This window comes from Gambusia affinis, linkage group LG16 (genome assembly GCF_019740435.1).
Source record: "Gambusia affinis linkage group LG16, SWU_Gaff_1.0, whole genome shotgun sequence".
Taxonomy (NCBI): Eukaryota; Metazoa; Chordata; class Actinopteri; order Cyprinodontiformes; family Poeciliidae; genus Gambusia; species Gambusia affinis.
The window spans coordinates 16791912-16808158 of record NC_057883.1 but is presented as its reverse complement, the minus strand read 5'-3'; the positions used below and the strand labels follow the sequence as shown (position 1 = coordinate 16808158).

Genomic DNA, 16247 nt, shown 5'->3' with positions numbered 1-16247 from the left:
AATAGCTTTATCAGGGCCTGCTTGTATTTATTTCTATACAGACAGAGGTCTCTCCCACAGACGGCGAGGACCGGACTCCAGGTCGTCTGCAAGCTGTGTGGCCTCCGCCCAAACCTAAAGATGAGGAGGAGAAGGTTGGGCTGAAGTACACAGAGGCAGGTAAGACCTTAAGGCTTGTAAAGTTAGGCAACACTGCTTTTGTTTGCTGTTAAGATTAAGAATGCTGACAGTGGACCATGACATTTAAGCTCTAACATGGACACACCTCATACTGATTGGTTTTAGGAATAACATCCAGTAGAGCTACAATTAAAGCTTTTGAAGCAGTTTCATGCCTGGGTAATTAGACCTGGTTGGTTCCAAGAGCAAAACACTTTAAGAGGCAAGTCATAGAAAGCTTATAAAGAATCATTTGGAGGCTCAAAATATCATTACAAATCCATTAAAGATCACACTGAGGTGTTTTTGCTTCAACAGTGTCATTTCTGTGGTTGTTGCTACTGGATACAACAATGGAGCCCATTTGACTGGTGGTGGAATCAGTTTCTTTGCCAAATAGGTTAAAAGCACACACGGCAGATTCAATTACACAGTAAAAAGTTTGCTTTTAGACTATGAGCATTGGTTGATTTGAAACAGACCACAGAGGCCCAATTGCTGCTTGGTGTTCTCTGTGGTCCTGATATTTCAGAAGAATAGAACTAATGTGATGTAGTGTAGTTGTAGTCTGTTTTCCAGATTGTATATAAGAAAGTTTTAAATAGAGACTGGTCCATGTAGATAAAAAATAGCACTTGAGCTTGGTTATTTATTAATAAATTATCAATTATTTACCTCCTAACTGCAGCTTTAACACACCACGGTATCGTGCAGATAAATACTAATATATAGAAATGATCATTGACCCATTGTCATACACTGCTTCATAGAAGATATATACGTGAAGAGGATGAACTTCTTTGTAAGTTACAAATCGGGATTTTTAGATTGCATGTATATATTGGATACAGGAAGATGTTCATAAAAAGCTATTCTGCAGCAGTATTGGAATCTAAACTTTCCACGGTCTAACTGTGACTTCTGGGAATGTCGGAAAGTCCTTCTTTTAATTTCCAGCTGATAACTCAGAAAATCTGAGTTCTCAGCTTTCTGAGACATCATAAACATTTTGCTTCATGTATTCATGAAGCAAAATGAATACAACCTGCTGTAAAGGGTACTTTACAGCTGGTTGGTTGAATTGTTTAAATCTCTATGCTGACAGTAATATACCAATCTGTTGTCTCTTTTGCCTTAATTGAATGCTATCCCTGTGGTGTGGTGACTTAAGACATTACCATACAATTTGTAAACACAACTACCGAAATAAAACCAAAAGGGAAAATTATTGTTAGTAGTCATGATTAGAAACATCAAAGAAACATTCTCCCTTTGCATAGATGTGGCCACCAGAGTGTGCTTGTGTGTTTTATTAGATTTTTTTTTGTCCTTGTCTGATTTTAGAGCACCAGGCTGCTCTCTTGCAGCTGAAAAGAGAGTGCAAGGAGGATCTGGAGAGGATGCATGTAAGTTGACATAGTTACTGATAAAGATTCATAAAGATACACTATGCACAGTGATATAGTGTCAGGTATTTCTGTTTATTTTGATGAGTATGAATTACAACAGAAATGTCTATGTACGTCAATACTTAGTTGTGTTTCTTTACATCACTTACCGCATCAGTGTCACGGTGTTAAGGTGTTGGGAAGACCAAGTCGCTTTGACAGCAGTCTTCTACTCGTCTGCTGTTGATTGTATTTAGGTCCTCACCAATTGCTCACCAATCAAGTACAGTAGTACCATGGACATTTAACCTAGTACTGTTAGACTTGGAAGTGTGAGAAGATGCAAAGTCCATGAAGGTTGTCAGCAGAAATAAGCAGGAAATGCTGCAGTATTTTCCGATAGATGGCTGCATTGACTGTGGACTTGAAAACACACAGTGGGGGGTGCTGTGGTGGCACAAGGGTAAATCACAACCTATGTATGGAGCCTTCGTCCTCAAGGCAGCTGTCACAGGTTTGAGTACTGGTCTGATGACCTTTGCCACATGTTTCCCCCCCTCTCTCATTATTCACTTTCCTGCCTGACCACTGAAATAAAGGCCACTAGATCCAATAAAACCTTAAAAACAGAAAACACACATTAGGTAATCACTGGCAGATGACATGCCACTCCAAATCCACTGACTGCAGAAACTTCTCACTGGCCCGAAACCACTTTTGCCTCCCCACTCCAGCATTCTGAATTCCAAGTAAAATCTGCTTTCATCTAAAAAGAAGACACTGATCAACAGTTCTCCATCCATCCATCCATCCATCCATCTTCTTCCACTTATCCGGGGTTGGGTCGCGGGGGTAGCAGCTTCAGAAGGGAGGCCCAGACTTCCCTCTCCCCAGCCACTTCCACCAGCTCCTCCGGAGGAATCCCAAGGCATTCCCAGGCCAGCCGAGAGACATAGTCCCTCGGCTGGCCTGGGACTATGTTCTTAATGGTTCATATTGGTTTTGTGTAATTTTCATTTATATAAGACTAATATAAAAATATTATATTTACAATATTTTTTTTTATTACCTAAATCATCAAGATTAAGTTGCATATACAACACATAACTAAACACCAATTTTATTATGAACAGGAGAGTGAGTTTGCTGCAGATTTTTTGCAGCTTATCACTTTGACCACAAGATGGCGCTAAGGGAACATGAAATGTTTATACGTTCAGTCCATAAAAATATGTTTAGGGTGGCTTGGAAATTAAGTTTTCTCCAAGTGTCTTCAAAGACTTTTTAATGAGTGACCAAATAATCAATAATTGACCCATCAAGATATTTTAAACTTAAGACTATATTCAGATACATGTCTGTTTTGGAGAAACTTTATTGCTGGCAGTCTTGGTCCAGGCACTCCTTGCAAAAAGCAATGGTAAATTCCAGTGGGATTATCCTGCTAAAATAATGAGTCAAATAAAGTCAAATTAGTGTTGCCTTTACTTTTTTATTTATGTTTTCGTTTATATATATTGATTGAAAATAAAGTTACAGTTCAAACAAAAAAAAAAAAAATAGGTAAAACCTTTATTAAAACCTGGGCCATTGTATGTATAAAGATGTGTCATTTATTACCATGGAGTCATTGATTTTTTTTTATGCCGTTCTCTTTTCTTTCTGGTTACACAGTTTTCTCTAAATCTCCTTAACAATGTTAGAAATAATTAGACGAGTGTTTAGGGCTATAAAATGGAAACACCTGAACACCGTGTTCCCATTTTGCCAACTTAAACGAGGTTCTGCCATCGTTTTTAATTAGTTTCGTTAATAAATTTCTTTAAGGGACACTGCCCCAAAACGTCAGACCTAACATTTGGTTTATCCATCAGTTTGCTGGGAGGCTTTATTTTATTGGCACAGTTTTTTTTATTTTTCTTAGAGTTAAAGCTTTTGTAGAAAGGTGTGTTCTCTAGTGAACTCACAACAGAGGGCTTGAACACACTTAATTCTAAGGTGACAAGAGTTAATAAAGAACATGTTGAAATTTATTACCAAACCTTTTTTCTTTGAAATCATTGCTGTGGTGTTGCTGGTATGGCTTTCATTGTTTGACATGCAAAATGAAAAACTGGAGTTGCTAGATTTCTCTTGACTCAGAAGTTATTGTAAGAACAGAAAAACATTTAGCTGGGGAAAGTTTATAATTACATCATTGTTATTGTTCAGTCAAAGATTAATCTTTTTGAGGGCTCTTTTTGGAGTAATTATACACTGTAGTCTGAGTTCTGTCCAATAAAAACACTCCTTGTTACAGTTTTAGTACATGATAACTGGACCACTCTGTAATTGTTTTATGCCTGGCTTTCTGCTTTTACAGGCCGACTTTGAGCTTAAAATCTTCCAACTTCGAGGTGAGCATGCTGTCTCAATATCACAGCTGGAGGGAGCCCTTGCTAAGCTACGGAAGGAAAAGATGCACAGTGCAGGCCAGGATTATAGTCCTGTCTGTGATGTGGCTGTATCCAGCTCAGAAGAGTTGACTCCTAAGACCAGTCGCACTGTGGGGATCCAGACTGACAGGGAGACCTTCATTAAGAGCCCAGAGGGGCATGAAGGAGGGCCTGCTCAAAGCCCCAACCAGCACCTGCGTAAAAAACTCAACTTGGACTCAGTCGGACTAAATGTCCAAGCCGAAGCCGGACCTGAACCTTCTGGACCTCCTCCTCCCCCTCTCCCACCCCCTCTTCCAGGCTTGCCAATACCACCACCACCTCCTCTCCCCTTGCCAGGCCACACTGGAGGGCCACCTCCACCGCCTCCACCACCTCCTCCTCCAGGTGGTGGTCCCCCTCCCCCTCCTCCTCCCCCTCCTCTTCCTCCTGGCATACCTGGAAGTGGTCCACCTCCCCCTCCACCTCCTCCAGGCTGTGGACCTCCACCTCCTCCAGGCTGTGGACCTCCACCTCCTCCCTCACTGGGGGGCTTTGGTCTGAAAGTTGAGGCTGCCCCGAGGAAACCTGCCATTGAGCCTGCTTGTCCCATGAAACCTCTGTATTGGACCAGGATTCAAATACAGGAAAACACGTATGTAAATTTACTAACTTCCTCTTTTTTTTTTTTTTTTATGTTTTCAAAAGCAAAACAAAAAAAGCAGCATAAACTCACTATGTTGGACACTGCCCTGTAGCACCCATTTTATCCTTGAACTTTTCCCACATTTGGTTAAATTACAACCTCAGTGTATGTGATGACTTTGTATGACTGACCAAAGACAAATAGTGCATAGCTGTGAAGTGGAAGGAAAATGGGCTGCATATGAGTGCAGTCATTTTACTCAAATGCCCTCAAATAAAAATCTTTCTATAGTTATGTAATTGATAAGCAAATTCCAGCAGACCAGAGATCCACCATCCATCAGGATGCTAGAGCTACAAAGGAATGTTTGAAATCACAGAACATTCATGTTTTAGCATGGTTCAGACCTAAATCTAAGAGTGCCTGTGGCAAGACCTGAAAGTGAGATTCATGGATGCTCTCTGGCCAATCTTAAGATCTTCAAAGCTGGTTGAGTCATGCAAGATGGCTTTACAGAGTCTTGAATAGGGGGGTCTGAAAACAAATTCATATAACCCTCGATTGATTTGTATCCTGGTCTACCTCAAAATGATGTGCAACATTAAGTTGGAGAAAATGTTTCAGATGTATTAATGACTTTGCAAGACACTGTAGGCAGCACCAGATTTGTTTGCAGATATCAGCTTGGTCCAGTGCAGGGTGATTCAGATATTCTGGTCAGTTTTAATGGGTTACATAAAAAGGGCCTTACCATTCAGAGATATAGTTGTTCCTCCACGCTCCTGCATTTAAGGGTTCTGTTTAGATACTCAGTAACAGTTAATTGGGTCATTCAGACCATTAGCAGTCACTGTGATTGTTGCCTGAGAGTTCCAGTCTTCAAGGTTTATGGCCTTGTATTTCCACGGTTGGATTAGTGGGGGAAAGCTGAACTGTGGTTCTCTCGCAGGTCCTCAGCTGTGTCAGAGGGCTGCTTGTTGCCCAACAACAGATTCATGTGGGCTATAAATCAAACTGTAAAAAGACATGTTAAGGAGCATTAAATGGGTCAGGTGTTTAACTACAGCTGGATTAGGTTCGTTAATGGTGTAAAGGTCTTTGGTATAAGAAGCAATGTCTAAACAGTTGGCAGTTAGCAGGACAGACTTTCTTGTAAGAAACATAAGCAAAGCTTTGTTTCGGTTTTAAACTGACACACATTTTGTACAATTCAGCTGAGAAAGAAGAAAATTTACCCATGAGGGAAAAAAAACTGCAGCAATTTGCTTTTGTAAGGGTGCTCACCCTAATTGGTAGGAACACCCTTTGAGCATTGATTCTTCTTAAGTTTACACCTCTCATTAAATACAATAAGGCTAATGAATCAGAACTAGTCAAATTTTAGTATTTAAATAAATAAAAAACTGTACCTTTTTTATCTTGATTTTTATTTTTGATCTAATTTCTTTCAATCAGTAACAAGCTTCAGAATTGAAGCAAAATAACCTTTAAATTTAAAAAATGGAAGGAACATTGCATACTATATTGTATTATACATATGATGGCAAAGTTTAGACATTCATCATTAATTACAGAAAAGACAATTTTCCAAAGTGGTTTAAAACACAGGGGAGAAGCTGTACAAGGTGCCTGCCAGGTGGCCGACAGAAACTCTGCAGGAGCAGTAAGACTTTCCAAGAAGGACTGGTAGTGTTCTACAACTCCTAAATTCTCAATTTGTTTGTACTAAGGAATGGAGTTCCAAGACAGAAGTGGTTCTTCCAAAGAAAACTTCCAGGCCTGTGTAAAACTTCCAATAACCTTGTGAAAGAATGCGCTATATTTTGAAGGAAGCAAACTTGAACTTACTTGACTCTACTAGGATGTTGAATGCTGAAATTAAAACGCACAGTGTTTCACCAGTATATCAGTTTAAGATTCTGCTCACTTTGCCACCACTTGTTTCACTAGCTGTTTAATTTTTCTTTGTTTATCTTTCCCTTAATGAGCTTGTAGTTACATTATCTAGGACATTGGTCACAAAATACAAAATGTAATGGCTCTAAAACCTGGAATTGTAACAGCCACTGTTTTAAATGTATTTACAAATTAGAATGCATGAAGGTCTTGTTTGGGTCTTGGATGCAGTTTTCTTTATCAGTCTACTCTGCCTCAGAGTTAACAGTTCCTTTGTTTATGCAAGTTCAGAATGGAGAACAAAACCAAGACAGTAACATCATGTTCTGAACAGAAACCCTTTCATAAGATTTTTCTTTTTACTCCAAGAAACCAACAGACACATTTTTTTTTCAGTTTAAACTCTGATAACCCTTGTGTTAATGCCTTGTTTCCAGATTTACTTTCACTCTCTAAATATGAGTTGACAGATGAGACATAATGACCTTTAAGAGGAACAGCAATGTGTTAGAAGATAGTAGAAAATTATGAGCATCAACATTCCAAGCTCTTTGTTTAGAATAGGCTCATTTAATTTCAAAGCTGTTGATTGGGCTGTTGATGTCAGACTTTGTGGAGAAAAGCAAAGCCAGATGTGAGCAAAGATGTGTTTGCAGGAACAACACACTGAACATCTTCTTGACTTTAACCACCTTTTGTTTCTGTCTGTTTGTTTATTTCCTTCCCTTGTAACTCAGCAACTTCCAAAAACAGAAAGTTTTTTTCCCAATTTTTTTTGTCCTTGTGGGAAATGATCCCATAATACAGAAACAAGTGTGCCTGAAACGTTTGTTATTTTTATCACCTACCTCATAAACATCTCTTTTGAAAGTGGAGATCTCAGAAACTCCTGCCAAGTTTTTGTCGGGCTGCGAAATGGAAAATGGAAAACAGGTCAAATAAACATTAAATGAGTTTCCACAATTTTGTTAAACTCAAGTAACCTTTTTGCCTGCCTGCTGTCACAGCTGCTGTGTTTAAATGTTTTGCACCTTGTAACTTAACTTTTGATGTCTTGTTTGTTTTTAAAAAATAGCAACAACACACTCTGGGGTTCTCTAAAAGAGCCTGACATCGTCAACACTAACGAGTTTGAGGATCTTTTCTCCAAGACCACAGTCAAGCAGAAGAAGAAGCCCTTGTCAGACACCTACGAAAAGAAAACCAAAGCCAAGAAGGTACGTTCTGTTCCACAACTCCTGTGCTCTGTTTTCATCTGTTGTTATTAAACCCTCTAATGTTTAGTGCCTTTCAAAAGTATTTTGTCATATTTTTTCTCGTTTCAGCCTTTAGCCTCCTTTGTACATCTCGAAACTGACATTTATGCTTCAGGTCATAGCAAGCAAATTATTGCCACAGACTCTCGGTTAGATGCAGGCTGACTTTGACTGGGCCATTCTGATATTGCAGTTAATATTTTTGAAAAATAACCTCAGTTTGCTTAGATGATAGTGTAGCATATCTGTACAGATAACACTATACTATATTTTAAATCAATATAAATAAATTGTGACCAATAAGGTCAATGGGCTAGTTTCTCAGAAGATAGATACGACTCATGAAGGAGCAGGGGCCGGTACCGGTCCACACCCTGGGGGGTGGGGACCACTGGGTTAGAGGTCCCAAGCAAGTTACTTATAAAGTGCTTGGTGCAGTGCAGGTCATGGGTGACAAAAGTCAGACCAGAGAGGGGACAAAATTGCTTGTTGGCTGCAAGGAGCCTCCTACTAGCCTGGCAGGAGAATCAGAAGTCTTCACGCACCACAAGTGCAATCTTTCTTAGGCTCTGGTCCTTCAGCTCGCCATCAAAACCTGGCCAATTCCGCAGTTTTATATCTCACACAAACGGGCTTTTTCATCTCATCTCGGGTCACAGTAGTTGGCTCCTGCAGCTCTGCTCCTCCCAATGTGTCCTAATCTTTCATACTTCCCCGCTCCAGCTAATATACCTAGCAGATAGGTTGCGGTGGTACGTGTCCCTGAAACTCAACAGTGATTAGCTGCGTAGTAGTCTCACGAGAATCGCTGACATATATTAAAACTATCGTGAGATTTGAGATAAAGGGGACAGGGAGTGGAAAAATCAGATAATGAGGGAATGGAAGTTAAAATTTACACCCGGGTTACACCAGGCCATGTTTGGCAGTTTGACTCTATAATATGATCTCTGAAGGTGACTAGCTGCATTGGGGTTTTAGATATTTTGGAATAAAATAGGGTGATCACAATTGCATGCTAAGCTTTTCAAATTTTTTATTGTAAAAACATTTGAAAACCATGAAGCCGTTTCCTTTTTTCTATTCACACCTATTCTTTGTTTTGATTGTTCACATAAAATCACATGAAATATTGCGTTATATGACCGTGCAGTGAAAGAATGTGGAAAAGTTTAAGAATGTTTTTTTGCAAAGCAGCAATTCATTAGTTTGGAGGCAGTTTTTGCCTGCAAACTGACTCCTGTAGCTGCCTACTTTTGCTTTGGACCAGCTGATCATGATGCACATGACAGTAGTGGAGACAGGTTTTCTTATTCTAATTCCACTTGTGTAACCTTAAGCAAAAGCATAGTAAGTTAAGAAAAACCAAGAGAGATGTATGTTAGTTGGATCAATCTTCGATCTTGGTGTCTTGTCCAATGATGCAACTCTGCACTACTCCTTGAGCCAGCTCTGTGTCAGCGTCCTTTCTGCCATATGCTTCTCTCTGTTGGCGTCCAAGCAGTTAAAAAACAGTTGCTGACCCAGACTAACCCTCTAAATCCATACACATCCTCTATTCTGATCAATTTGTGAAGGCTCCACTTTGCTCCAGCCAATGTGTGTGTTTGTGTGTGTCTCTCCATCCAGTCTGGTCACTCAAACTGTCCACATTTGATCCAACTCAGACAACTGTCTCCTCTCCTGGCTTATGTCAGCTTGGTGGAGTTATAACCACTTTTATGGAAACCGTTGATACCAATTTGTATTGTTCAAAAATAAACCCCAGCTTTGCTTATTGTTGAAAAGAACTTTTGCGGCACACTGGCCAGATTATCTGTGTTTAAACATTTTATTTCGGAAATCTGTTTTACATTTTAGATTTTAAAAGTAGTCTCTGTGTCTGTGATTGCAGTCCAAGTCTAGGATTAAAGATAAAAACAGAATCCATGAAGCCATAGTTGGAAGTTCAGTTTACTGGAAAACTCATCATAGTAATAGAGACTTGTTACTTGATCTTTGATACCCTGCAAGTTTATACTGATGATGATGACAGCTTCCAAAAAGTTCAGCTTGGGAACATTGAGGGATCGAGGGGGCGTGGACGACAGTGGGACTAAAATCTAGCTGCTTCTGAGCTAAGAGTGACTATAACAAAGGTAAACACTACAGGTAATTAGGCAAAAAAATAAAAAATCAAAGTTTATGGTTTATGGAAAGATGCAAGAAAACTAGACTTTACAGGATGGCAGACTCTTTTGGTTGCACATATTTCTTGTACTGGGAATATAATTTATTTATTATTTTGACATCTTTCTATGCAAATTACATCATCCTTATTTTTTATATCTAGAGATAAAACAATGAACTATGAAATTGCTTTAATATTCAATAGATATATTTTTCTACAGAGCTGTTTCAAAACAGCTAGCATGTTGTGAAATAAACCAGAGCAGAATAAAAAAGAAAAACATGCTCTGCTCAGAGTTTTATGATAGATATTTGATCTCCATTTTTTGAATCTCACCTTTCAATGGATATTTTTATTTCTTTAATTTATTTTATTTTATGTTGACATCTCTTTAAAAGCTTTTCTTTAAGAAGACATAAGAGCTATAAGAGCATAAGAGCTATTACTTACTTTTCTCCCAAGACTTTCTGCTTTGACCAAGTACTGAAAGTGTAATTTAGCAGCAGAAGCAACTTCACACTGTGTCAGAAAGAACAGTGTTCTTTCTGACACAGTGTGTCAGAAAGAACAAGGTATTTGTATTCAGGAGGGTAACAACATTTTCATTAAATCCTCAATATTTTTTATACCTGACAATGCTGGCAATACCTACTATATTTTAATACTTGACTTTTTAAGTTAATCTGTGTCTGGAAATGTCTCAGTAACTCATAAAATCCAATTTGTCTTAATAAAAATGGTATTAAGCACAGGCCCATTTCCTTCAGCCATTCTCCAAAAATAGAAGAGACAAGAAACTTCCTATATAAGTGAGAAAGTCTTGATGTGTGAGATTATACTAAAACAATAAAAACATTTCTATTGAAACTTCACCAGAGATGCTAATAATAGCAGGGAGTGCATTATATATTTTTGTAAAGGTTTTATTTAGAAACTAGTTGATCACAAACTCATATCAAATCACCTCCAAAAATTGTAACAGTTAAATTTTGTTATTTAAGTTATTGAAATGCTACATAACTTAAATAGCATTTTACCATTTCCAATTTAATTCATCAATGTTTGCTGATTCAATAACAGACAAACACTTTAAGAGGTAATATTGCTGCTATAACTTTTTTATTCCATTGAATGTTGCCAATACAACCTAAAAAAAAAATTCAAAACTGTAGCAGTCAAATGGTTAATCCATCTTTCAGCAGCAGTACTGTGGACAGTAGAGTTTTCACTCTGCAGAATCTGACCAGACAGTGAACCACATCCCCCTGAATGACTACCAATACCAGTCAACTCACACACAGACTACCTGCCTCTTGTCTGCGTCTGCATGCACCTAAATGTCTAATGCTGCCAGTAATTCTGTGTTTGTGAGTCCAGAAGGAGCTTTGGATCACCTTTATGCCAGTTTTCCTGCATTGTTTTTTGAATATGCATTAACCTGCAAATGTCTTAGTGCAGGTATTTGGGTTTGTGTGCGTGATGACAGCACTTCCTCACAAACTATTATGCAGTTGATCAGAAAGTGTTGCCAGATCATGCAAACTCCGCAGCCTGGGGCTCTGAACCAGCGAGAGGCGATGAGTGGTCGGGGATCGGAATGTGTGTGTGCATTATGCATATGAGCCACTTCCCCAATTCCCAACAACTGCACATGCCAAAAAGTTGAAAACAGGAATACAGCCGATGCTTACGTGTGTGTGAGTTAATGTTTATCATATGTGCCATTTAAAAAAAGAAGAAAAAAATCAAAGCTGTTATTTACTCTGGAGCCATTCGCCTTCTGTTAATTAGCATATCAAAGCCAGGGGGGTGACATGGAGGAGACCTCTCCCGCCAGAACAGACTGGACCCAACTGGACTAGACCTGGGGTGTAATTGCACGCACATGGCTTCCTCAGTGGAAGGAAAATAAAAGCCGGGCACCTATTTGAAAGATGGGCCGCAAAAGGCATGTCTGTGCATTCTTTAAGGATGAGGAATTCGGGAGAGATGGATAAAGATGAAAAAAACTATCCAAGCTGAACTTGCTTTCGGGCTTTTCTGCGTGTCAGTAAACACACTGTCCTATACACACATAAATCAAAGCTGTATCAGGTTTATATGTGGTTGAGCTCCTTAAACAAACAGCTGCTTTACCCCATTTTATAATTTATGAGCAATCATTTTACGTTTATTAAAAACATACTTGAAGTGCAGGCTATGACGTGAGAGAGTGGGCGTAAGATTATCACTGCTGTCAGAGGGAGGAGGGTCCTGATGGGAAATGTTGATCTAGTTGTTAATATAACTTATGCTTCTAATCAAATATTCGGGTAGTTAGTCAGTCTTGTTTCTTAACCAGTGTAAACTATCTGTTTTCCTCTGAATTTGTATCAAAAACAGCCTCAACATAAAGCACCTGCTTTGCCTCAAACTCCATAGTGTCTCCATTTATCAGCTTATTTATTTGTTTTAGGCTGCTCGCTTTTTCATTCTGTAAAATCCAGGTGGAAGAACATCTTTCAGTCCTTTTTTTGTCCACAGGAGGGAGCCATTAGCTCTTGCTGTCTACCTGTCTCAACATCAGCATCGTTTGGCTCTCTCTTCCTCAATAAGTAAACATCCAGCATCAGTTGTCTTTACTCATTGAAGTTCTTATCTGATTTTAGTGGTTGCCTGTCCAAAGTAGTTAATTAGAGGTCTTGCGAAGGCCTAGTAGGGACTTGGTTCCAGCTTGATCAGTGTGGGAGATCCCTGGTGATCCAGATAACAGAGCTGGAAGCAGCATGGCACCTACTAACGCCTTGTAATGCAATACCCACTTCTAAGGCTTCTGTTCTGGAGCTCCTACAGGACGGCCCAGTAGCCGACAACGCCATAATACCTAATGAAGAAGCCTGAAACATTAACTTTTAGAGCAGGGCTTTACCTTGCCAAAACTTTCTCTGCCTTTACGGCTAATTCAGTCATTAGTAATTGTGACCATCTGTAGGCACAAATAAAAATCCTGTGAATTTATAGTTTGTTATAAAAGCCCTGCTTCTCTTCGCCTTCTGTTCTAAACTGTCCTTTTATGGTGCCACTTTTCCCTTTGTACTTTCACTGCCACTTGATATTTTTTGATCAATCCTTACATGTGTTCCTAGGTAAACTTGAGACTGAGATTTTTTTTTTCTTTTGAACAAATGTGAGTTTTCTGTGATAGAATTAGTTCTGTTTTTTGTATTTTTTTGTATGATGTGCTAAATGAGCTTTGTTTGCCAAGTTTGGTTATTTGGGTCTATTACAGATGAGTTGCTGGCTGCTTAGTAGAGATACAGCGATCAGAAATATTTTAAGTTTCAGTTTCTGTAAAGCTTTGGCCAGGCAGTCCCGATTGAAGTAAACTGTTTGTCTTTCAGAGCAGTAATGTAAGATTTTATTAGGATGGCTTTCAAAATAGCTTTCCTAGAATGTGTGGTCAACAATAAAAAATTATGTTAGTGCAGTTAACATAGTTGGCCGATATCCTGGTACATTTTTACATCTTAGTTGTACTTGGGTTTCGGTCATACAATTCTGAATACCATCATACATTTTTAAAGACACATGAACACATATTCAACATTCATAATTTTCTTTAGATGAACTTTGGTTTTTGTCTCAGTTTCTTCTTTGTGAATGGACAGCAGAACTAAACATCATTGTGAATGTGAAGAAATTAATTAAGCAACTTGCTTGGAACTGTACGTCTGCTTTCCTAACATATCTTCACACCAAATTAAGAGCGCAGCAGTGTTAACAACATCCTGTTTGTCTAGATCATTAAGCTGCTGGATGGGAAGCGTTCTCAAGCAGTTGGCATCCTCATATCGAGCCTCCATCTGGAAATGAAGGACATTCAGCAAGGTGAGCAATACTCTCTCCATATGTTTGCCATTTTTTGTTTCTCATTTCCATTACAGACCTGATTTCATTCAAGGAAGAACCTCTTTGATTTAGACTCAGCTGTTACAAGCCAAATTTAGTTTCCTATTAAACGATAAACTGAGGATGACTTCTGATGAAATGCAGACAGAGTTATTTTTGGAGATGAGATACTGGGAACCCTCCAGTAGAGGATAAATTCCTCTCTCTTGACAGCAGCTAATTTGTAACTTGAGACACTTCTTTCAGATTAATTTGTGACTTAAGTGGAGCTTGGCTGATTTTTCCAGTTACCGCAGTGGGAAAAGAAGGGGGGAAAAAAAGCTGTGATTTGTCTAAACGAAAGATGGTTATAGTGGGGTGAAAGCTCTCCTACACTGGTTAAAATCAAATTACCCTCAACGTCATTTAAAAAACTGCTCAGATTGATTCTAGGCTCGGTTTATCTGTGGAAAATATAGGATATGTGTGTGTGGGTGTAAACACATATTGTGTGTGCTGGGGACATTGTAGATGGGCCAGGAATCAGTCGTGTCCTGGGACTGTGGCGGAGAGTTCCTGCCGCCTGCTAGTCTGAGCATGCGGCCAGCAGATCTGTTTATTGTAGCCAGTGACGGTTTCCACAAGCCTAATGGGACTGACACCCCACTAATGATCTGAGCATGTACAAAACCACCTTCTACAGTTTGCAGACACTGTGCTACCACATAAAACTGCCTCAGACACAAGGCAAACAGCACATACACTACTGCAACCATCTTGTTTAGATTTTTGTTTCCTTTCCCCCCTCAGTCACTTTTCCCTTCTGCAGTGTTGTTGGGTAAAAAATGTTAATTCCCACCCAGCATGAGGTGGCTTCCTTGTGCCTTAATGGGAGGTAAATGTGAAATGGATAATTTGAATTTGATAATTAAGGATAGTGGCTTAAAAGGCACTCCTAAAGGCAGCCTGCCTCCTCTTTGTTGCCAAATTAAAAGGACATGGTATATATAATGCAATTACAACTACAAGGGAGTAACAGGGAAAGGCAACACAGTGGTTAAGAGAAAGGAGGGGGGTCTTAGGCACTAGTTGAAATGACTTGGAGAGGTGCAGGGGGGCACCTGAAGGGCCACCATGGTTCAAGGGCAAGGGGAGACTCTCCCCCACACCGCACCTCGCCGCACGCACACAAAAACATACGCATGCAGGAGTGAAAAGTGGAAGGAGAGGGTGTGAGGCCGTTGGCAGGCCGGCTTTGATCTGTCGCTGTGGAGAGATATCCGGCTCCCCTCGGATCAGAGTGCTCCTGTGCACACTGGGGCAGGCCCCCCTTTGGTGTGTGATTGACGGCTGCATGGCTGAGGGACTGAATAATCCACTCTAATAAGATGTAGGAAATGGACCTCCAGCGTTTTCTCTGATCCAGTGTGTGGGACCACATTGACAGCTTCTCTGCTGCAGACCAGCTGCAAACCAGAGTGCGAAGTGTTAGCTTGTTAGCTTAAATTTAGTGTGTGACTGCAGAGATGAGGACAGTGCAGCTGGAAGTAGGTAGAAAAAAATTAATTGCCACTATTGCATTTTGCGCATATCTATCCTTGGCAGCTCAGATTTTGGGAATGGCAAGGATCTTAGGTTCAGAAACAGAATTAATTATTCATCTTTTAATAGCCAATTTCTCCATATTATGTGAAAAAAAAACTAAAGTTGTGGAGTTCTTCAGAAAAGAACATTTTTGTTTGGATTGTGGAAACTTAATTGCTAGTCTCAGTTTATTGGAGCCTGTTGACTTTAAGCACCCTTAGACATTGCCAAATAATCTAAAAAGTGTGACTTGCATTTGTAATCATCCCCTGAGTCAGCACTTGCACAGTAATTAGAGGTGCAAGTCATTTGGGGTTTGTCTCTACCAGCTTTCCAGAGACTGAAATGTGAGGTTGCATCGGGAGTTTTTGTGAACATCAAAAGGCAATTTGACTTAGATTTGGCCTTTGACTAGATCAATCTAACACATGCTTTGACCTAAATCATGTTATTATAGTTCTATGTTTAGCACCATTGTTCTGATGTAGTAGGGGACTTCTGCCACAGGTTCAAAATCTATAAAGTCTTTAGCGTGTTTAATTTCCAGGATAGCCTTTTGATTGACTCCATCCATCTTGCCATCAAATCTGACCAGTTTCTCTGTGCTTGTTAAAGACATGCATCCAACAGCATGATGCAGACCAAATTACCTTTTATAAATAGGATGGCATGATGTGCACAATTCGGTTTTCACCACAAATAACATTTTGGATTTAGGCCGAAAAGTTCAATTTTGGCTCATCTGATTAGGACACCGTCTTCCACATGTTTTTATATTCACTACTACTTGCCTTATGGAATATGAAGAATATTTACTGATATGGATTTTAGTTAGAGGTATCAGTAAAAGGAGACGAATACAAATTA

General features: G+C 39.5%; 1 protein-coding gene across 2 annotated transcripts in view; it reads left to right on the top strand.

Annotated features, from left to right (window-relative positions):
• The window catches only part of LOC122845863 (formin-1-like), a 52510-nt gene that overhangs the window by 13615 nt on the left and 22648 nt on the right, over positions 1 to 16247 (top strand). For both annotated transcript variants that reach the window (XM_044142375.1, XM_044142374.1), the window contains 5 exons: positions 42 to 159; positions 1504 to 1565; positions 3910 to 4616; positions 7579 to 7720; positions 13709 to 13796. In XM_044142375.1, the coding sequence (XP_043998310.1) occupies positions 42 to 159; positions 1504 to 1565; positions 3910 to 4616; positions 7579 to 7720; positions 13709 to 13796 (1117 nt within the window). The remainder of the gene's footprint in view (positions 1 to 41; positions 160 to 1503; positions 1566 to 3909; positions 4617 to 7578; positions 7721 to 13708; positions 13797 to 16247) is intronic.